This window comes from Pezoporus wallicus, unplaced genomic scaffold (assembly GCF_028554395.1).
Source record: "Pezoporus wallicus isolate ANWC-B61680 ecotype Strahan unplaced genomic scaffold, APGP_CSIRO_Pwel_v1 contig_1181, whole genome shotgun sequence".
NCBI lineage: Eukaryota > Metazoa > Chordata > Aves > Psittaciformes > Psittacidae > Pezoporus > Pezoporus wallicus.
The window spans coordinates 4,527,475-4,551,018 of record NW_026641428.1 but is presented as its reverse complement, the minus strand read 5'-3'; the positions used below and the strand labels follow the sequence as shown (position 1 = coordinate 4,551,018).

At 37.8% G+C, this 23,544-nt stretch overlaps 1 protein-coding gene across 1 annotated transcript in view; it reads right to left on the bottom strand.

The window, feature by feature from the left end:
- The window catches only part of MYO3B (myosin IIIB), a 206,582-nt gene that overhangs the window by 23,705 nt on the left and 159,333 nt on the right, over positions 1-23,544 (bottom strand). The window contains exons 34-35 of the mRNA XM_057423759.1: positions 17,827-17,890; positions 16,805-16,943 (exon numbers count right to left, since the gene is read on the bottom strand). Coding sequence (XP_057279742.1) covers positions 16,805-16,943; positions 17,827-17,890 — 203 coding nt within the window. The remainder of the gene's footprint in view (positions 1-16,804; positions 16,944-17,826; positions 17,891-23,544) is intronic.

Sequence of the window (23,544 nt, the reverse complement as noted above, 5' to 3'; positions counted from 1 at the left end):
AAATTCCATACCAGTGAAATACAAAAATCTAGTCTAGTGCAAGGACATGACAAACTTATGATTCATCTTGACCACTCTTGTCTAGAGTTTTCCATGAAGTAGATGACGTTTTCTTCAGCCACTGTTGCAAAACTGCATACCAGAGTAAATCAAAATCCAACAGAGTTGCCATGAATTGATCTATTCAAGGGCCTAGCACCGCTTCAGGCACATATGTGTAGGCAAGTTGAAAGCCATCTGTATTTCAGTTTCTTGGATAATGAGGGATAATTTCCATCTTCAGAGTTGGTAGTAGAGCTGGTGGTAGTTTTCAGTTTTTGAGTCATTTGAGATGCTTCACAGAAAGGGGTGCTGCTGTGATACTGCAAAGTACTACAAACCCACAATTTGGCCTAGCTGTTGTGGTTTAACCCCAGCTGAAAATAAAGTACCACACAGCCATTCACTCACTAGCGTATGAACTCAGTCTCACTGTGGCTGAAAACTGTTAATTCTTAATTTCTTTAAGAATCAGATCTTAACTTTGCAATGACTTCTTTTTCATCTGCATGCAAGATTTTAAAAATAGGACTGGTGTTTCCTTTAATTAGTATTTGATACAGTATTAATATTCCTATTTATCTTCTACATGCCATATGGATTAAATTCTCATTACTTTTGATCTTAATACTTTTAAAATATGTAAATCAGCTGACAGACGCCCTCTTTAAAGCAGTGTTTGCACACCACATCTATTATTGCCTTGGGCAATAGGAAAATATCTGCATTGCTAAAATTCCAGAATTGTGAAGAAATCTTGAAAAATCAGACATTAAACTGATCAATATAGACAAATTGTGTATTGGCCAAAAACCTGCAATTCTTTAGATTCAGCTGTATCTAGAAATGACATTAGAAGTGACCAAAGACCATCAGAGAACATGTACTTACAAGGGACCAACTAAATTAATTTCTGGAGGGAGAAGAATGTTTTCACAGGTTCAGCTAGTTCCAGATGCAATACCTGAGGAGAATACTATACTTTTTAGAAAAACTTGCTGTCGTGGTTTAAACACAGTCAGTCATAAATCACGCAGTCGCTCTCTCACTCCCCTCCCTTTTTTCTTTCCTCCTACCCCCCCCCCCAAGAGGGATGGGGAGGAGAATCAAAAGAATGCAACTGCCACGGGTTGAGATAAGAACAGTTTAGCAACTAAGGTATAACACAGATCACTACTGCTACCACCAATGATAACAATGATAAAGGAAATAACAAGGGAAGAGAATACAACACCTCACCACCCGCTGACTGATAACTCGCCCCCCCCGCCCAACCGAACACCGACCGATACCTCCTCCAACCCTGCAGTCTACCAGCCCTTCTGGGTAACTCTCAGTTACATCCTGGGCATGATGTGCTGTGGTATGGAATTCCTCTTTGGTCAGTTTGGGTCAGGTGTCCTGTCTCTGCTTCCTCCTGGCTTCCCTTCCTCCCTGGCAAGGCATGAGGCTCACAAAGTCCTTGGTCAGTCTAAACATTTGAGCAGTAACTAAAAACATCATTGTTATCAGCGCTGCTCCCAGGCTGAAAGTCAAAACACAGCACTGCACCAGCTACTAAGAAGGAGAAAATGACTGCTACTGCTAAACCCAGGACACTTGCCATTATTCTTAGACATGAAAATGTAATGATTTGTTTTCAAGTTTATAGATGATACTGTTGCCACCTCTTATTTTTCCAACACTATAGCACAATGCTGACAAATAGATTTGCGTGGATGTGTATTTCAGTTTATCTGAATACTACGGGTAAGCAAAGAGAAACTTATGGGACTCATCAATACAAACAACAGGCAGAGAGGATACATGGACTGGCCTCTCTGTTCACACTGTAAGTAATTTCTGATGACATGGGAAGCATACTGTTGAATGAACACGGTTCACGAATGTGTTAGTCTTGAAACCAAAAGCCTATCTGATCATTTTACATTTGGTCTTCCTCTAATAACGTAACAACATATTTGTAGGTGGACCTGTTAAATCTCTCTGCCTATATTATACTGCTGAAGTATATGCCTGAGAGTTTCCAGAAGAAATTAAGAAAGTATAGCTGTAAAAAATAGGGCTGACTCTTGCTATGCTCTGATTGAGAGGTGGAGGGAAGATACTGTGCAGCTGCAATCACATTGCATACCCCAGAGTGTGTGTGCAGTGCCTGCATGGGATATCCATTCCCTACCTTTCAGCTCTGGAAAATCTGTATCTGTTGAGAAATACCACATAATAATGAATGTTCTAGTTAAAAAAAAAAAAAAAAAAAAAAAAAAAAAAAAAGGAAATTGCTCTTCATTATCAGAAAAGGGCAGGGAAACCAGGCACTGCTGGGTCCATTCAGTCCTCTCATTTTTATTTCTTCTGATCTTATCTGAAATCCACTGAGTCTGTGGGACCTTCTTCACTGTCTTTGACTAAGCCCTGAGTACAGGCCAGCAGCCTGACGGCCTGATGTATTTCTAGCACTTTGTTTTTATTTTGGTTATCTTAGAACCTAGAGGACTAAATACTGGTGTTTATTCAAATGCCATGTAAGAGAAAAGAGCATTCCTCCTTAATTATAATCACATGAGGCCATGTTTGGCAGGGTTCACACCAAATGAAAACCTGAGCCTGAGCTCTTTAATCCTATGATACAATGGCTATGTAGAGACTGACTTCCCTGGGTACACACCAAGAAGAAGGTCCACAGGTTACTTCCTGAAAAAGTAATGGAAGTTTAATAAGGAAAAGAAAAAGACATGTGGCTCTTGCTCTAAGCAACAGTTTAGTTTAAGGCTTAGTCTACACCACCAAATACTATCAATGTATGTATTTCTTACCATCATCTGGCTTGATGAAAGTCCTCAGCTAGAAATGTTGCTATTTTTTTTTACCAGAACAATTCAGTCCATCTGGCAAACTGCTTTAAAAACTGTTTTACTGTGATGAGATACCTTTCCAGCAAGGAGGTTTGCTGGCACACATCTGCAGTACAGTTACATTTTCAGTCTTTTAACTGCAGATACAGCCTAACTGGCCAGTTGTCTTCATGGTAATTTCTCCAATGAGACTGCTAACTGCTGAACTAGAGCTCAGCTGTAGTTCAGTTTTTTACAGCTGCCCTCCTGTGTTAAGACTACACTAAAAATACTTTTGTTTCACAGAAATCTGCAGGTTGTAGTCATACACATACACCAAAAAGAAGGCACATCAGTGTCTTTAATCTTCCACGAATCTGATATGCATCACAAATATTATTCTGAAATTCCTATGCAACTAAATTTAAATGTTTTCTCATAGTTACTTGCACAGGCATCATTAGTAGGGTATTATTTAACCAAACAGCAACTGTATATCCACAACTGTCTCTAGAATAACAAGGTGACAGAATGTCTTAGAAGTAATTTAAATTTCCCCCTTAAGTGTCTTAACGACACTGTAGGGGACAACGCAGAAGTTAGTTATTGCAGCTTAAATGCTTTATGTACTTATACCACAATTATTGCTCAGTACTGTTCCACAACACAGATATATATTATCTTTGTCTTAAATGTGAAACACCAAATAGGAAAGTCTGTTCACAGCCATGGAGCTGTCTACACTGTTCAATCCAATTTACTTTTCAAATTGTACTATAAACTCCTAATTTTAAGCAGTCACTTAGAATCCGTATTTCCATCTTTTCTCACATTGAATGGTCTCATTTAGGCAATGATTGTTATGGAATTTAACAAGATGTGTGTATAACCACTGCTACACCCTGAAGTACTGGGCCCTTCATTATCAACCTCTGCCTCTGACTGCTGCATGTTATATGCAGAAGGAGGAGATCTTGCATATAAGCCTGTGAAACTCTATGTTAATAAATCAAGGATCTCTTGGCTACTGAACTCATAGCTCTGTTCTCTAGTTAGTTCACAAGTATTTCATATCAAAGGGATGCAAATATGAAGGTTTAGAAATAAAGGAGTAGCTTTCAAATTTGAGGCTAAAAAAAAAACCAAACCCTGACAAGCAATACCATTAAAAATCTGTAACAATTCTATGCAGTCTCCCTTCCTGAAACTTAAGCACAATACTCCACAGTGCGACTTCACTTTCACCTCTGCTCCAGATAGGAGACTTACTTTGTTCAATGATACAGCACCTACAGAAACCGCATCAGAGTATTTCATGAAAGTGACCCCATTAAAATAAATACAAGCAACTATTACAAGCAAATCTTTGCCTCACCTTCCTTTTTTTTTTTTTTTCATCACTAGGATATGGAAACCTCCTGCCTCCTTCCCTGGAATCCCATGACACATGGCACATTCACATGAAAATAATCTTGGACTATCCCACTGGAAACAGCTTTGTAAGCACCTTTGCAAGTGCCAGATGAACTCTGTAGGCTTTGCGTGATGGTGTAGTCATGCTGAACAGCTGGGCGGACTACAACTTATTCCAGACTCTTGTGGCTAGTCAGTTTTCCCAGTAGACAAATGCTGAAGCCAGCCACTTCCTCATCTCCTCCGTGACGTTTTATACCCAAACTGAAGCAGATAGAGGGCATAGTGACAGAATACAGACTACTTTCATGTGCCATACAAGCGAAAGGACAGTTCTCAAAAGCTCTCACTCTCCTGACCCAGCATCACAGGCTGCACATTCACATGAGAATAAGGCACAACCAGGATATCATACTAACAAAGCCTATTGTTTTCAAGCAGCTAAACTGTTTTAGATTAGTGATGACTTCTTTCCTTGTGTCCTAGCAAAAACAGGGCCTTGTTTCAGTTCTAGATCACTCTTGGCGAGTCAACTGGGAACACGCAGAACACAATGTACACCAGATACCAGCACGCTGTTGCTTTCCCGCTCTGAGCTTTGTCATCAGCTTACATGAAAACAGGCACAGGCCCATCCCACCAAAACTTGTTTTGCTCAGTTTGTTTTTGTTTCAAAAGGTCCTTCAGGGGAAAGAATCTGGTCAAAAATCCAGCCACAATTCAAATTGTTTATATAAACTACACTTGGGACTCCAATCTGTGGGAGCAATATTTTTAAATGTTTGTGTTTTTTTGTTTCTGATTTGCTCTTCTTACTCAGTGTTCTGGTGTTGGTATGAATAAAGCCAGACAAAACCCCAAGCATTAGTTTAACAAATGTAATCCAGATACAGTGGGCTAGATTTACAGACCAGCCATGCTTATTCACGATGGAGCATGAGAATGCATGACAAAGTTGAACATAATAGGCCCAAATTACAGTTGCCCTGAGGCCTCTTCAGAGAACACTGCTAGCATAGAAGGCCTGCCTGCTGTATGCAGAGCCAGCTCTGTGTCTGCGTTCCTACTTGTCTCAGGATAGGAATCATTCTAAGGCAGAGTAGAACAAACCTGAATAAAAGCCACTGAGATAAAAGGCTGCAGTCCTTGAGAAAATAAGAACAACTCTCTCCCATATACTCTCCTTTTTTCCAGTTTCAGTTATTGACATTGAACTGGAGAAGCCTCTGTAGACACAGGTACATCTTTCCCTGCTACATCTCTTCAGAGGTTACGAGGCATGGGACATGCACCAGCAGAGTGTCTGCAGTCTTGCAGTCAGCTTGCAAAGGGAACGGTGGACACAGTCTCTTTCACAGTCTCAGGTCTCCTACAGATCATAGGTACCAGTGACAATTTTCAGAACTCAGCTACCTCTCGAGCATCAAACTTAGCAGCCAGGTTGCCAAGGCAAAATTCGAAACACTCACCAGGAAGTAAAGGCCATTTAGGGAGTTACTGAATGCTTTGGAAACTGTATTTTTCTACAGTTTGATTATTCCACCCAAATATAGTTCTAGTTCTTCTGCCTAAAAATCACAGACTTTGGAAACTCTTAATAAGCTGACTCAAAGTTCTACTAAAAATGTAATGTTTGTTTATTACTTCCCTGGTAGTAATGTTCCTCCAGTCAACCCAAATTTACGTGTCTCTACCCTTCACTAAAAATACAGTACATCCACGTTAGAAAACCCCTACAAGCTTTCTTTGGCTCAGTTTTATCCTTCTCACACTTCTTTAAGCATGTTTGCTCTACCGAGTTCGGCTTTTTCTGACTACAGTAAATGGAACTGCAAATCCAAAGGCAGCCAATGATGGTTTTATTGCTGAGAATTCTTATTTGGAGAAGTTATTTGACATTACTGAGGGAATATGCACATTATCTTCGACTTCTTTCCTTTTTTAAAGGAGCAAAAGCAAGAACACAAAAATATGTTTTCTTCCAAAGTCGTCTTGTCTTATTTCTTCATTGGCTACAACGACTAACCAGACACCAATCTGGGACACACTTCCTCTTCCAGCAACAAAGGATAAAAGCCCCACTAATGAACGCATGCCTTAAACACAGATACTGCCTGCCAACTCAAAGAATTAATCTGGCCCTGGTTCTCAGAAGCAACTATCAATTCAGATGAAACCTGTTTGACTCAAATAATTATGTCCAGAAAGCAAGGCATATCTTGTCCTGCTTCAGATGACCCTGCATAGTCATAGGACTTCAAGAGAAGATAACTAGCAATGACAAGAAGCTTTATAATATGAACTTACTTAGAACTCTTGTTAAAATTCCAGTACATCTGGAAGGTAGACAAGATGCAGAAAATCACAGGTTGATGAACATAGGCCTGACTCTAAGCACCCCACTGGACCAATTAATGCCACCCTTTCAGAGACCCACACTAATTCTAAGAATAAATGAAAAACTGTGTTGAAAATAATGATGTAAAATGTTGCAAGCTAATGATGCATTGATATGGGCACTACTGCGAAGAAAATAGCTCCCTAAGTATTAACCTTCAAAAAGAGTCCATCTTTCAAAACAGAGCATAAAGTATACCTCTCCTACAGCAATACAGTGACATACTCCTTTCAAATGCTCTAAGGCTAAACTCTTCCCTGAACAACTTCAGCAACTAGATACAAGAAAAGCAATGCTATAGAAAGCAGTAGTACAGTTCACTGCTAAGGCTACCAAGTGTTCTGTGATTATTCAAACTAAATGCCATTTTTTTAATCACTTTTTCTTCTTATGCTCTTCTTCCTCCTTTATCCATCCTGCTTCCTTGCAAAGGTTTCCTTCTTTGATGATACATTCCTTCTCCACTCCACTTTTGACTTCTTTACTCAGTGTTGTCTATCTATGTTGCTTACTTGTTTTCGCTGTATGTGAAGTTCTGCGTGGTTTCATCTGCCATGGACAGTGTCTTCTGCCTTATTGATACATTTCCTCTCCAAGAAAAGGTTAGGCTGGTTCTTTTCCCTTTTTCCTACATCTCTTTTTTATTTCTTTCTGTTTGTTTTTTTTTCTTTTTTAAAAAAAGAGCAGTTAGAGGTAAGCTGAAGAAGCCAATGCCCATCCTCGCAAGTCACACCAGGAACCACTATAGTTCTACAAATAACTTACGGAATTTAAGCTGCAAAGTGACTGATGCTGCTTTTCTGTTTATGCATGTTTATTTGTGGGTGGAAAGAGGGAGTTTTGTGAATTAACGGTGATTTTCTTAAATGTGTGTCAATGATTAGCTTGTGCTGTGTGGTACTACCATGTAGGCAATCTTTGAGTTAAATAGTTTAGGGCTGCAAGTTGCTGCTGCTGCTGAAATGTGATAATGAATAACCTGCTTCATTTGCAGTGCCTTGAGATGTGGCTGCCTGTGGCTGCCTGTGATGACTACGTTCTTTCCAGGGAGTTTTAAAACAGATTGCAGTTTGCAAATAAAAATATCTAATCCACTAATGTAAAATTTCATTCTTCTAAAGCAGTTAAGACCCTTTGGATATGAAGCTGAGGAATTCACCCTTCTTGGGCCTTAAATCAATGATCAAAAGGCACAAAGCCTGAGCTTGATACAGCACACAGAAAACTGATATATACTAAAGACTTGACCTAACAGCTGTTCTGAATACCATTGTAAGGGGGATATCCTCGTGAGGAGATTAAGAGCAGTACTACTTCCAATTTATCAGTTTCTTATGAATGAAAAATTAATTGGAAACACATGAACAACAACAGATGAAAGAAACTGATACCACTTTAAGTCTGATGAGCAAAATATGAGCGGTGAGCCCAAACCGGAATCTTATACCTGTGTCCTTTTGGGAGATTAGGGGAAACACAGTGTAGCTCTGAACTTCATATATATTAACCTGTCTCTGAAAAAAAATCAAGAGCTCATAGATTTTTGTTACACAAGTATCCTTTTTTACCAGTTTTTAACTATAGCAGCTAATTGTTCTGAATCTCTAAAACTACACTCATGTATGCTGCTACTCAAATTAGCTCAGGTTTTTAGTAGAGCTGCAGCAAATATTTTTTTCCCCACAAATAAGCCTTTTAAACCCCACAAGCTTACTGTTATTCATTTGATAGTCATGCTCTTTATTGTAACTAAGAATATGCAGTAAAGAACAGCATTAAAGAATGTAGAAAAAAACAATTGCACCACTTTGCTGGAGGGCATTTTTGGTGTCTGCAAATCCCAAAACTACAAAAAGGGGCTGGAACAATGTAATATTTTCTTCCTTATTTTGAATGTGACTTTAGCATTTGTCTGCATGAGGGAAACATAAGCACACTGGTGAGAGAGAGTCCCAAGAATAGTACTATACTCATAAGGCCATGGACAAAGAACAAAAAATGTACTTCCTAGCTTACAGAGAAAACAATTAGCTGCAGCTGAAGGTAAAGAGCTGGTATAGCTCTCCAACCTACATAGCAGGCAATCACACATACTCTATTTGGTTCCTAATAAAATGTAAGAGAGTCAAATAAAGAAGGACACGTTAAAGATGACCGAGTCTTCCATGGATATTCTTGATGCTGTTCAGCTTGTGTAGCTATCTCTGCATTCTTCCCTTTAGACTTAGCCTGGGTGCTAGGACAGACCAACACAGCAAGCAAGAGGTGATACTTGGTAATTATATAGTTGTGTTCCCTGCCTTCTTACACTCCTCATTGCTTATGCTTCTACATAAAATACAGATTTGTACAAGTCAGGATAAACCTTAAAGATAAAGAATGGGTACCAAGATATTTTTAGGAAAAAAAAAAAAAACAAAACAAGAAAAAAAACAAACTAGAATTCATAAAACTGTTCTTTCATGTGGCTAAGATACACTCATTGCCTGCCTGAGCACTCATAGGAAAGCAGCTTCTCTTTCTCCCATTGGCAGCAACATCAATACTTCCCATGACTGGTATTGTTACCTTTCCTTAGAGGAAAGGTGTTATAAGCAGGGAAGATGGGAATGTGGCATTATTTTTTTCTGGTGCACTGCCACATCAGACAAAGCATGAGCACAACTGGCTCCTGATAATTCTCTCCATATGCAAGGAAGATCCTCAAGGAAGGTTATTCTTGCCGGTGGACAGAAATGGTCTTCACAAGCTCGTAATTACTGCTACAAACTAGTATTTGCTGTTGCTGTGTTCCATTTAACCATTATGATCAACCGAGGTTATCCATGAGAGAATTAAAATATAAAATACTTTCACTGAGTAGAGAGAAGTAATGATGGAAAGCCAAGGAATACAACCATTGTCATGAGCAGAGCTAATGAATAACTCATATAGAATAATTTCTTTCCACCCAAATACACCACAGCTAGTTCATGACTTCTTGAATGGAATAGCTGTTTGTCAAACTGTATCTGTGAAATCCAGCTATTACTAGTTAACTGTGGTGGATTCATCAGATTGAATTCATATTATTAAATATCAGCAAAGAACCAGAAATCATTTGGTAACATACAACTAGCAGATGAAATCATAACTCTATCAAAGTCAATGATTACCTGCTTAGCCTTTTTCTTACAAAATAACTTAAAATAAAGACACTCTGAAAAGTCTTCTGATAGAGGGGAAATGTTACAAATACTCTGAATTGTCTCTTTCTCTGCAAAACACAAAATATAATTTAGGAAAATATTATTATAGCTATTCTCTTAGGATAGAACCTTGTGTGCACCCTCAAAGCCCTTTACCTACCGTACTTTTTCTAACAAAGTTTACTTAGATAGATCAGTGCAGTTTTTTAGAACAGAATAGGAATCACACTATTTGCCTGAGTAGACCAGTTGTCTGAGATACACTGCTGGTTCAGAGCACTAGTGACTGAGGCAAAATAATAAAAATAAGGCTGTGGGAGAATACTTAGAGAAATTTCAAGCAATAACAACAGAATGGTGAAGTACTGCAGGATGAAAAGCTTAACTACTAACAAAGACATGGCAAAAAGAAGAGCTAAGACCAACCTGTATGTCATGGATAGAAAATGAAGAGAGAAAGAACAGGTGAACTGCAGCTTGGATCAGAAAGACTGTGGTAGACATTATGTGCAATACACGGTGCAGTAGACATTAGGTGTTAAGAAGAGAAACTGAACCTCTATTAATTCTTTTTGACACAGCATTATTGTGCATATGTTATACAACTTCATTAAATATCTCATATTTCTTACTATTATTTTTCAGTATTTCAATAAGAGAGATTTGCAGTCTCTTTTTATTGCAATGCAGTCATTATGAGCTGAATTTCAACTTGTTTTATAAAGAACAAGTACTGAGCTGTCCCTGGAGAACTTTACTGCAATTTATCTGTGCAGTTTACTTGCATCTTATTTTATCTCTCACCTCTGATACTAATCAGTCATGGCTGCAGGTCAAATCTTTTTGCATTGGAAGCAATCACAATAACCAATCCAGAAGTAAACCAGCCTATAATGAAATTCACTGCCTAGGGCTAAACACAGAGCTAACATGTGTTTAACAAATGAAAGCTTGTATTTATCACTTGTCACTGTTTGTGTCTTTGTCTATTGGAAGGGAAAAACAATTAAGAAGCTGAGCATTAAAGAAAAACTCAAGAACAGCCCAATTTCTTTTCCGATTTGTTGGTCTGTAAAACTTAGTGTGCAAATCATGCCATCAGGGAGTAACAAAAGCTTTAACAAAAAGTGTCTATGGGTGAACCAGTTCAGAATACAAACATCATCAGTATAAGTCTCAACTGGAAACTACATAGGGCCGAGAGAAGTTCAGCTGACTTCACTTAGTTTGCAGTCAGATTTTCTGAGTCCACATTGGAACTATATGGCGCAGAACTGCAATACTGAAACAGAGTTACTGTACTTTTCACCCTAACAGCTAGTGAAGCTAACAGGCTCCTGCCCAGCACAAATCCAGACAGTGGGAACTCAGGCTTTCCACAGGATGGGAGGTGATGGTCCCTCCTGTGGCCTTCTGCAGGGTCCCACCACATACAATGAAATGTACAGTAACAGGTTTACTTGCACCAGCAAAATCCATCTGCCTACAATGCAGCCTCACATACAAACAGTAATGACGGCTTTGAGACATAGCTTTATTTTCAACTTATTTTCACAAGAGACATCCTAAAAAATATCTTCTTCCTATGATTTCTACTTATACATACGTAAGGTAAAAAGAATGATTTGGAAACATGATTTCTGTTTACTAAGCCTAAAGGCCAGCATTTATACCAGGTGTGAAGAGGTCAGCAATCCAGTGATACTCCTCTAAAGAAAAAAAGAAAATAAAAGATACTTTTTCTCCTGGTCATGTGCAGTCAGATTTTGGCTCAACAGCCACAAAACAATACTGTAAGGAGGATCCTTTCAATGGAAATTTATTATACAACATGCCACATCAGCAACTCCTTTGCCTGAGGCTTCAACTGCAACATGGCTAATTGTAATTCCTCTACTATAGTGTGGTACATAGTAGGAGAATATTGTGGAGATCTCATAGGCCTTGCCATAGCTACAGCATGCTCGGTACAATCAGATCATACTATGTAATGCTACCTTGGCCTTTCCAGTGTTTCCTGTAACATTCAGACTATCTCAATATCATGCTATTTTATTTGCAAAAGAATGACCATTTCAAACCTCACCCACTCAAAAGAATGCCAAAACAAAATCCTCTACCCCCAAAACCATGGCTTTCAGATATGTAGGGAATTTTTAGTGTCAACTTTTTATAACCAAGAGACCCAGTTCTGCTCACTGTTATGATTCTACTGACTACAGTCAAGTTTTTAATGATTTATATTCCTTCATTGTAAAATTAGTCTCAGTGGGGGGCTTAAAAATGATGAAACAAAACTCCTGATTAAACAACTAAAAATAATTTTAAATAGATTACAAATTCTTTCACTTATTCTGAATGATAGGATTCTGAAATTAATGGCATCCATGTGTCAGTATCATCCCATCTTCCAATGACAACTAGTTGAAAGCCCATGCAGCATTTCACACTATATCACAGATTTGTTTTTCATTTAGAAAGGAAGGTTTGCTATGATGGAATCAAATAGGAAGCTGAGTTACATAGAGAGAAACAGCTGAATGCCTTGGATTGATTTTGTTCTCACACTCAGGAAAAGAAGTGGCATCTTTGGTTACAAGGCATCCCAATCTCGATACCACATTTTGTGTGAGATACTGCCTGTTCTTTGCTGTATCTATTACAGTCACACTGGGATACTGACTTTCTATGAATCGAAGGATAAAAAGCTCTCCCATTTCCAAATTAATAATGATAATAGCTTTGCCATAGCTGTTATCTTTTTTTAAAACAGTGTACAAATATGAATTAAATGAAATCAGAGTTCAATTATGCTATGATGTTCAACTACTATGGAATAAGAGAGTTCCCTATATTTAAGCACCTTTCACTTGCAAGTGCAAGATACTGAACCAAGACTATACAGCTGAGACCGAGGCAACTTAGAGTACTTCCAAAAGCAAAGTCTGATCAAAGAAAGCTCAACTCTGAAGCAAAGACTAATCACCTAAGTATATTCTCTGTGGTTTGAGCGTTTTGACATGATTATGGTCTGATAGAATTAAAGTTGGATCGCTTCATCAAAACTGGAGTTAAGCCATAACAGTTAATGAAGTAATCATTATTTGAAATTTCCTGTTTATGATGATGAACCTGTAAATATCATTCATGTGATGACAACCACAGGGTAACTTTTTGGGAATAATGTCTCCCATGCCCATAATGCCCCTTACTAAAAATTGTTCATAGTAGCGTCGGAGGTGGGCAGCAGCCTTCCTCCCCATCCATCAATAACTTAACACATTTAAATATCTACTTGCCCTTCATCAGTGTGAAAAACAGGGATCACTTTCACATGTTCCTCCAAACCCAACACAGCTACACCTACAAATCACATTTTTATGATAGCTTTACCAGAAAGGAAGAGAAAAATGAGCAACATAAAAAGGGCATATTTCAAGGAAACCATTCCCAGTCACTGACAAGTGGGACTCCAGCTTGAAACACACCAGGCCCTAATTTCTACTAGTTTCTGAGAACATAACAAATTAAGAAATTGAAGGTTATATTGGAAATGGCCAACTGACTTTTACAACTATAGCGCAAGTTTCACTTCCTCAGTCACAGACTGTGACTCTGTACAGTTTGCATAATTCCAGATCTCTCAGAACTGTGGCAAATTTCATTACCTCTCACAAAATTCCAGTGCTGCAGACAATAGTGTGAGTTGCAAGGCCTACATGAAACATCATCAGAAGGCATGTATTGTTCTCCTACATGAGAATGCCCATGGCCAGAGACATACTGTGCATTTTCTTACTTGTTCAAAGTGTCTCTGTTAACATGAAGAATTATGTCATCCTCTGGTCAATGCAGAGATACTATTAGCTTTCTTTTTACAAACATGTTTCCTTTGCATCTCAGGAAATCTGTCATACTTCTGAGGCAAAGTTACAAGTTATATTGGTAATTGACCAATGAAGCACTCACTTCTCATTAATAATTTCAAATATTCTGACTATCTCATCTAAGGGAATACCACTACTTGGCCTCAGAATATTGTATTATTTTTATTCTTTTAGTACTACTTTATTGTGACTAAAATAGTTAACTTCTGGCTTAACTGTTACTATTTGCTTGTCCTCTCTGCCCAGGCAGTGTGTCACAGAGAAGACACTGGAGAGATTCTTGACTTTGCTAGTAGTCCTGCCCCACCACTTAACCTGTGCTGCGTGCAGTTTGGCCATACTGCTCAGTCTTTCTATGACCCAGTGTAAAGGCTTTTGAAGTGAAAAAGAGGGTTTTCTTTCTGCATTAATTACAGAGTACAGATTTGCAGGATCTTCGTGGAAATTTCAGTCTATTTTTCCTTTGCCAATCTTCTGCTGACAACAGGCAGTCCGTGCTATTAGCTGGATAACGAGATGTGAGTGAATAGTCTGCTTGAATAACACAAAAACATGTAAACTCAATCATTTTTTCCCTTTTGTGTTCTGTCCCTCCTTGACTGCACTAGAGCCTCACCTACTAAGGCCTCGAGACAAGTGCGCAGCCTGTCCTTCCTTCTGTGTTTAAGCCTGGATGCAGACTCCCTCCTTCAGCAAACATCACTGCTTCATAAGCGGGTCACAGACCAGTGCAAAAACCTGACACATTCCCTTCCCCATTGGCCTGTGTTCCAGGTCCACAGCACTACCACCAGGCTGCAGACTAGTCTGCCTGTAATGTAACTTAAAAGAGAATTCAAAATCAATCTATAACATTGCAGAATAAAGTCTCACTATGAAAAATAACTGTCTTCACATTGTTTGGACCACCTAGTGGACAGCTTTTTTGTGCGTGAATAACAGCTTATATAGCATAGCAGTACATTATAAAGCACATGTATTTTATACATGAGTTCTTATTCCAAAAGGTATTTGCTGTTTCATCTAGTTTTCACAATAGGTCTAACAATAACCTCTTCTTAAAAAAGTATACTTCACACAATAAGGCTGAATACAGACTGTGAAAGCATCTGAATTTCTGAATGCAAGTTATGCTTTTAAAAGCACCCAAGGAAGCTATTATTCTTCAAGCAGGTTTATTTCCTTAATAGTTAATCATTGAAGTGTGATTTATATGATCATCTATCTGAGTATCTTCATGCTTACCTAGGAAATTCCTTACTTTTCTGTATTTGCATGCTTATTCATTTACCCATACATGTTTCTTAAATAGTTCAAATCAATGTTGCATTTATTTCTTCTTCAAAGTCTATTCTTATATCACTTCACATTTTTTAGTCTTCAAATTACTGGGTAATGGCTCTGAATCACATTTTTCCTAAGGGTGTAATTCTGCCAGTTTTACTCTAATTGTTTTACCTTAGACACAATGTCTTTGATTTCAAGAAGACTAGTTGCAGGGTAACGTACAATATCTGCTGAGAGAAAGGATGACAGATTTGGGCCCAGACTGCTTTCCTCAAGAGGATTTGCTGCAATGAAGATATTTCTATTTGACAGGTTTATTGTTTAACATGTAATAATTTAAGATAGTAATGCACACATCCCCTGCAGTCCCACACTATGGATTCAAAACCCATATGGACAGAAACGCGTGAAGGGAGAATAATGGATTTCTCTACCTGCTGTGTTTACATACTCTTCTGTTTTTAGCACCGAAAACACTTTATGGCTGTGTAGCAGACTAAAAACATTGAATTTGCATTATTTTCTGTTAACAGAAGTATCTCCCTATAAATACCTATCTTCTTGCCTTTACATTTTAAGTTGTTTAATTGAGCTCTATAAAGTTCAAACACAGAAACTGCTGGATTAGGGCTTGAGTATTCACATAAATACTTGTATACTTACAAGATGAAATTTGTCACATTAAATACATAAATATAAATGTTACTGTATGGCACAAAATTGTAAATAACTAATTTTCAGTAATAACTTGGAAAGTAATGTATCATTTATATGTTGGCTCTAGTTACAGATATCATATTATCAACCTACCTCATCTTAAACTATGGAAGGTATTTTTTCATAGAATCATAGAATCACAGAACCATAGAATAGTTAGGGTTGGAAAGGACCTTAAGATCATCTAGTTCCAACCCCCCTGCCATGGGCAGGGACACCTCACACTAAACCACGTCACTCAAGGCTTCGTCCAACCTGGCCTTGAACACTGCCAGGGATGGAGCATTCACAACCTCCCTGGGCAACCCATTCCAGTGCCTCACCACCCTAACAGGAAAGAATTTCTTCCTTATATCCAACCTGGACCTTTTTTTGATCCAGTATTAAAGTCTGTATTCACAGATTTGCTAGGACACAATGACAACAACAACAGAGAAAAGTGTTCTGATAGGTAATGATTTCCTGTAATATTAAAACCTGAACCAGTTAAAACCCAACAGATGTCATAATGTTTTACTTCAAGTTTTTAAACTCTTACTGACCATGGCAAAAATAATGTATCAGCAAATAAAACCAAAAATCCACATTCCATAGATTGTAGAATTATTGCAGACTTTCCTGTGTTGCTGACTGAATCTTTGTGTGTGTGAACAAACAAGTTGTCTTTCATTCTGCCAAACATGAGAGATTTCGTTACTCTTTTCCACTTTTGAGGCTGGAAGGCAAGGGAAAGCTGAAGCTCTTGAAAGTCAATTTGATGTCATTAAAAGGGAATTTTGAGATTATTAACCACATTTTTAGCATAAACTATATTTCAAAAATCTTCGTACTTCTGCCTATGTAATTCAGGTACTTAAGGGCTTTTTTATATTTCCAGGTTGAAAATGTTAGTTTAATGAAGAAAGTTAGTTGCTTTCTGTTTTCTGCCTTCCAAGAGGCTGTTAAAAGACCTCATCAATATATAAAGCAAGTTACACACTGACAATATGTAGGTTATAAATAGCAAACGAAAGATCTCTGTTACTTTACTATATTTCTTACCTCCTTTCTTATGGGATCTCAAGGGACTTGACAACTGATGCTCTGCAACTGACCAGGACCGGCTAATTGATTGTGAAACACTCATTTTGAACGAGTGTCTTCGAATAAATGGAGAAGCAGAAATCTCATCCAAATCATTCTGGAATAAAGAATGCTGGTTTAGGCACATAAGAAATGTATTGATTCCACTCAATCATGGTTAGATATAGTTGTGACCTCAGAGAGAGCGACTTCTTATATTTTACGACTTTGTGAAACGTCTAATGCTAGATTTAAGTCACACAAGATTCCTGTGGGTTTCAGTAACACCAACTTAGCACCCACATCACAAACATTTGTTTACTTTTTCTGTTTAACTTATTTATCCCCTTTCCTCATGCAGTTAAATCATAGCATGCACTGTATGCTGATTTCCTCTCATAGTTAATTTGTATCTTTAGAAAAAAGCTATAGGAAGGTATTAATCTGCTTAACATTTCTAAGTACATCATCCAAGGGATTTTGTTTTTTTAATCTTACATATGCTCAGCAGAGTTACTGGCAAAAACTGTACATTTTCTCCATTTCATCCTTTCAACATCAAATGGTAAGCAGCAAAAATTGGATCAGACTTCAAAGACTATGCTGTGCTCCAAGTCACAGAGCGACTCCTCCATTTCACATATTGAATTCGAGCAGGATATCAAAGTGCTACCAAAGAACCTCAGGTCCTTACTAAAAAAGAGTCTCTAACATCTGTAGAAAGTGAAGTGCACAGACAAATCACCTCAGGGAGCAGCTAGCATTTATTCTCAGCAGCAAATTTCCAGCCTTTTGATTCTCTTATTCACTGTACCTCCCTGTCTTTCTACAGAACTAAAGTTCTTAGCAAGCAGGCTTTTGTCTCAAAGACTTCAAAACATCACTAACGGTTTCATGTTCAGATGGCGACGCCAAGCAGCCATGAACACATTGCAGAACTGTGGACTCAGGAATTTGAAGTTATAATGTGATGTTATTTTAGAATATAAACTTAGAGCTACCTTTTTTGTTTGTTTGTCAGGAAAATCAGGCACCACAGGAGAAGATTGGTTACTGGTTTGCTGCCTAAAGCAAAGAAAAAGAAAATATGTAGTTTAAATATCATAATTTCTTCATTCTTAAAAAAGGTTTACTGACATACACTTTTTTTTTTGTTGATTTTCCCTTTCTCCCCTCCCCCAATTTCTAAATATGCACATACAATCAATTCAGAGAAAACACAGACCAGACCCATTTCCTCTTGTAAGGAAGCGCATGTTATTAAACACAGTAACAGGCTATGAACAATGAATTTGTCATTAAAAATTTGTGGATATGTGCATATGTGTAAAATGAGTTTATAAGAATTCTATGAAATCAAAGTAATGTATTAAAATTAATTTGACAAGATTTTACATGATTCCCCCCCCCCCGGGCTGTGAAAAGCTGTTTTCACAGAATTCAAACTTAGGCACTCAAAATCTGACAGATGAGGAAGAAGTGAAACACACGGCTTTGTGTTCTCCTAAAGCCATTTGGGTTAAGCACAGAGCAAGGAGTAAAAGTTCTTAGATTCTTTGTCTATCTATTATTATTTTGCCATCACATTATGTCACCAGAAAAATATTAAAGGCCAATTCTTGCTCTCATTAATGCTAATTAAAGTATCATAAAACCCCTCTGTAGGCCCTGATCCTTGTTGGCAGGCCTTTGAAGTCAATGGATCTTTTCTACAGTAAAAGTCCACCCAGACAGAAAAAAATCCTTAAAAAAATCCTTAACTACACAAAAGCAAAGAAATATACTACCAATTTCATTTGATGGATAAAAACCTGAGGTTCACAGATTTTATTTGGTAAGCTCTTGGTCCTAAAACTTGGATTAAAACCAGGATTGTCAAATTATCCAAACATGCCTCAGCCATTATACCATTACTCTCCAACCCCCTCACAACCTTTCTGAAAATACAATTAATGGCAGTGGTATTTCTACTCATAAATGAAATAATCTGATATCTAAATTTCAGTCATAGATTTCTGTTTAAACAACTATATCTTGGCTTTTTTTTCACAGACGGGACAAAGCTTTACAAGGTACTAAGGAGCTCTTTCAGTTTTACAGTTGCTACAACTGCATACATTTCAGCCCTTTCAGTTGCAGTGGGAGGCGGGGAATGAAAAAAACAAAAATTGCTTTACTGATTAAAAATTACAATGTATGTGACCTCAAATTTCATCTTTTGTCAATACTTAAGTTTCAGTCAGCAGCACTAGTTATAAACTATTCTTGTAACAATAGAACAACATGCTGGACTTCAGAAAATGTCTGGCCAGAAATGCATTTTACCTTTCAAAACTCACCTTTAAAATATTTCAGATTAAAATAACACTACTGAAAGACTTTAAAGATTTTAAACTACTGTGTATTAAATTTGACAGCTGTATATCACCATGCATATGTATTAGATAACACATTTATCCTGTGCCATCCACAGAGGCTACTGAAGTATTTCAAGCCTTATTTGCAATGGGTTTTAAACTCTCAGGTTAATGAAGTGCATCTGAATGTGGTACCTCAGCTCAAGAGCACCCACTTGAATTGTTTCAAACCAATCACAACATGACGGTAGCACGGTTGCCAATAAGCCACCTCAGTGTGTGGGAACAAAATGAAACATTGTGTAAACATTCAACTTTTCTGTAATGTTGCAATTTTGCGAAGGAAGTTTGGATTTGTTTGTCAGGTTAGGGAATTTTAAATTCCCCTTTATTCTTTGACACTAAGAGAAGGAAAACATTAAGCCTAAACTGTAATTTGAATTTAAACTAGTGTTTTCCTTGGAGGAATGGAACGATCCATTTTAAAAATCCATTCTCATTTTGTACTGGCACACATCTTGTACAGGAAAGTATAAAATATATCTGTGACTGTATTTAACACTGCATTTGTGCATGTACCATGTTTTCCGTAATGTTATTACTATTTATCCTGTATATGTATTATTTAGATAACCATTTATTTAGTAGGATTAGTTAGATAACTTGCCATTTTTCCCCAAAATTACTCAAGCACTTGCTGAAATGATTCATCCCCCCACCTCTCAACACTGCAGAAAATAAACCCAGTATGAACTAAAAATCATGACTGATCCCCAAATATCACTGTGGTGAATATAAAAATCAAAATCTATGGTTGGATCAGTATGTTGCAAATGGCCTACAATGCCAAAATGGACTGAATTGTCATCTAAATTTAAATATCCAGATTTTGGGGTTGCTTAGATTTGAATCTAAATCTGCAGCCTGAACTAATTTCTATCTTCTATTAAAACAAATTACATCTAGAATTTAGTGTGGCTTTGCAAGCATGTTAACTATGCCAGGGCTAGAACACTGCCTAAACGTTTCAAAAGCATAGAGGCAAAGTTCAGCCATTTGCCTTTTAAACAATCCTAAATTGGGTTATATTTGGCACAAGATACCCCATCCTTCCAGAGAATGTACTCTTGCTGATATAACTATGTACTTTATGGTTACTAGCTTTTACTCACTAGCTTTTACTCACAAGCTTTTAGTTGTAATTTTCTCTCCAGTTGTACTGAGAAGGGGGAGTGACAGAGTGGCTTGGTGGGCACCTCGCCACCAGCCAAGCTCAACCCACCACAATGTCAAACTGGCAGGGAACACTTCTGAAAACACACTGAAAACACATCAACTGTAGATGCTGAGCTCCTTGAAATCAGTCTCTGAGCTATTCTGAACATTTGGCTAGTATGCAATATGAAAAATGCAATAGCAGTAGTTAGTTCACATGAGCCAATCAGTGATGTTAGCTGATGTTCTCAAATGCGGCATTGGAGGCTGATTTTGAGGTGCAGGGTATTTTTAGTTATCTTTGAAGAAACTGCTTGTCCTATGGTTTCAAAATGTGCTTATTTTCAACATTTGCATGAAAGCAGCGTTTGGGTCAGAGAGATGAGATCCTGCCAGCACACTTACCTGGGAAAGGTGCAAGAGACCCAGGTTCATGTGCCTGGCTTCATTCAGGCAATACAGCAATTTGCTCCTGAATGCTCAGCTACTGAGCTATAATACGCCTCAGTCTGCACATATGGACTGTCTATAAATTACTCAATTAGCAAGTAACATTGACAAGAAGAGAAACACTGGTTCTTAGGGTTTGTCTACACATCTGTATAGTGTATAGCCACACTATCCTTAGCACTGAAAGCAGTCATACCATAGCAGCATAAAACTAGTATTGCAGACTAATTTATGCTGGAGAAAACCAGCTGGTTTTGGAGTTATCCTGGACATTATGAGTGCAAGTCATGGAATTCAGACTTTCATCGTTTAAATGCCTTAAAAAATCTTAGAAACACTCCTAGATACTCCACTAGAAAGAATACAGCTCGTTTTGCAAAAATAATGTACACCTGCACAAAAAAAAATTAATCCTTCCAGCAAGGGTAAGTGAAAAATTCCAAAGGGATGGGGAGGAAGAAAAAAAGTGATTACACTAAAAAATTGGACCCAAATTTCCATTTACATCTTTAAGAATCATAAGTAATTATTTGAACTTATCAACTGTAAAGTAATCGGAAGCTTACATGAGAGCAGAATCAGGCCCAATGAGTTCTACTGTGTGCCACAGGAATTGCAGACCAGCCACCTATTTCCATCACAAGCAATAACCTAATGTTAGCTATGATTACAAATAGGAAAGTGAAGCAATTAAAGGAAAGCAGAATGTCTTTTCTCACAGCTTTTACTGTGGAAAGAAATGGAAAGTCATATTCAAAAGATGATTTACACAAGAAATCACACACAGAGTGTTCAGTCTCTGTGGACAGAAACTGAAATTATCTAAGGAGGAAATTACGGAGCAAAGTGAGAAAGCTGTAAGCAGTAAATCACCAGGACCTGAGGCCATTCATCTGGAGATTCTGACAAAAAGCAAACAACTAAAATGTGGAAATGCAGCCCTTTCAAGCAGCTATCCATGAAGAATTGAAACACACTAACATAATGATTTTCTTTTTGTTTCAATCAAAATAATCCAATGAAAGTTTCGTTAATGACTGACGGAGTGAACCTCACTTTAGTAAGAGGCAAGCTGCAGACTGAGTCAAAGTAGAGCGGATAATAGAAGAGTTTTTAGATGAAAATTTTAATTCACACAGTTTCTGAGTGGGTCTGTGCTCATGTGAACTGAAATCATGTTTAATCTCTACTCTCAGTGATATACAGCATATTATGTTTACATGCCAACCCTCCAGCATCCATATAGGTGAATCCACATTGCATGCTGCTTCAATGGGCCTCCAGCATTGCAAAACTTTTATACATGATCATTGTTTTTTTTTTCAGACACAGAGACAAAGCTGTGTGAATACAGCTGACCCAAGAAGTACCCCTCTGGGATAGTTTTTATACTTACTCCCTACTCCTAGTGCAGCAATGGCTCCTGGCACTAAGATGTTATAAAAGTGGCTGACTTCCAATGCCAAATCCACTGGCTGGGAGATGTTACATTTTGAGAATTGACTCTGTATTTATAAATCATAAAAAGAACCGTAGCAAATCACCTAAGCCATTTCCATTTTCAGATAAAAATCAGCTACTCCTACTAGTCTGGGTTTTTCTGGGGGGGTTGTCATAGACCTGTGTAAGCTGATTTTTAAAACCTACAGTGGTGGAGATCTCAAAACTTTGGAGTGAGCAAGCAGCTGCATGGTACTCAGTTGCTGGCTGGCGTTAAACTGTGACACCAAGGTAACCTGCACAGGGTTTAACTCAAATTACCATCAGTGAGCTTTTCTTGATGTCTAACCTAATTCTCCTGTGCTGCAATGAAACCCAGTTATTTCTTGCCTGATTCTCAATGGAGAACAGTTTGTTTCTTTCCTCTTCACATCAGCCTAACACGACTGGGGAAATGATACCACAGGTACCTCAGTTTTCCATCTCCCTTAGAGATCTCCCCTTATCTTGGTTTATAGAGATATGTGATTTTTTTTTTTTTGAGGGACTTACTTATTTTCTTGCTTATTTTATATTACACTAACTGAGGTCTTGATGGTGATGTGAAAATGTTATGATGCACTATATGAGGTAGCATGTATCCTCACTGCTACTACCCGATGTAAAATTTGGAGGAGGGTGTCATTACTGACTGATATTCATTTCATTTTCATTCTATGTACCTCTGCTTCTAATTCTAATCCTGCCCTCTTAAACCTTTGTAATCATTGCTCACTTAGTACTGATACAAATTTAGTTATCAGATTTTAACTCATGTAGTACTGATACAAATTTAGTGATCAGATTTCAGTAAAGCCATTAATGAGTAGAAACAGGCCCATTTCTGGAACTTGGCTTTCAGATGCATATTTCTTGTAGAACACAGCAATACTGATATTTATTCTTTGTCGGTAACTTTCCAAACACGTGAGGTGGCATACCTGTGTAGTTTTGTTCAGGCTTTATTATCCAATCTTGATTACCTAAGTCTCACATGAATGTCAAGAGCTTTACTAAAATGAATGGTTTCAGAGAACCTATGCTGACCAAAGTGTGAATATGACACCAAGTAGCTAAAAAGTGAAAGATGTTAGAAGAAAAATCACAATGAATTCAACCCAGAAGTATAAACTGCTGTTCATATTCTAACATGCACCCTTAAGACACAGAGCTCCATAAGGACACAAAGCAGCAAGGGATACTCACTGATATCCAGTT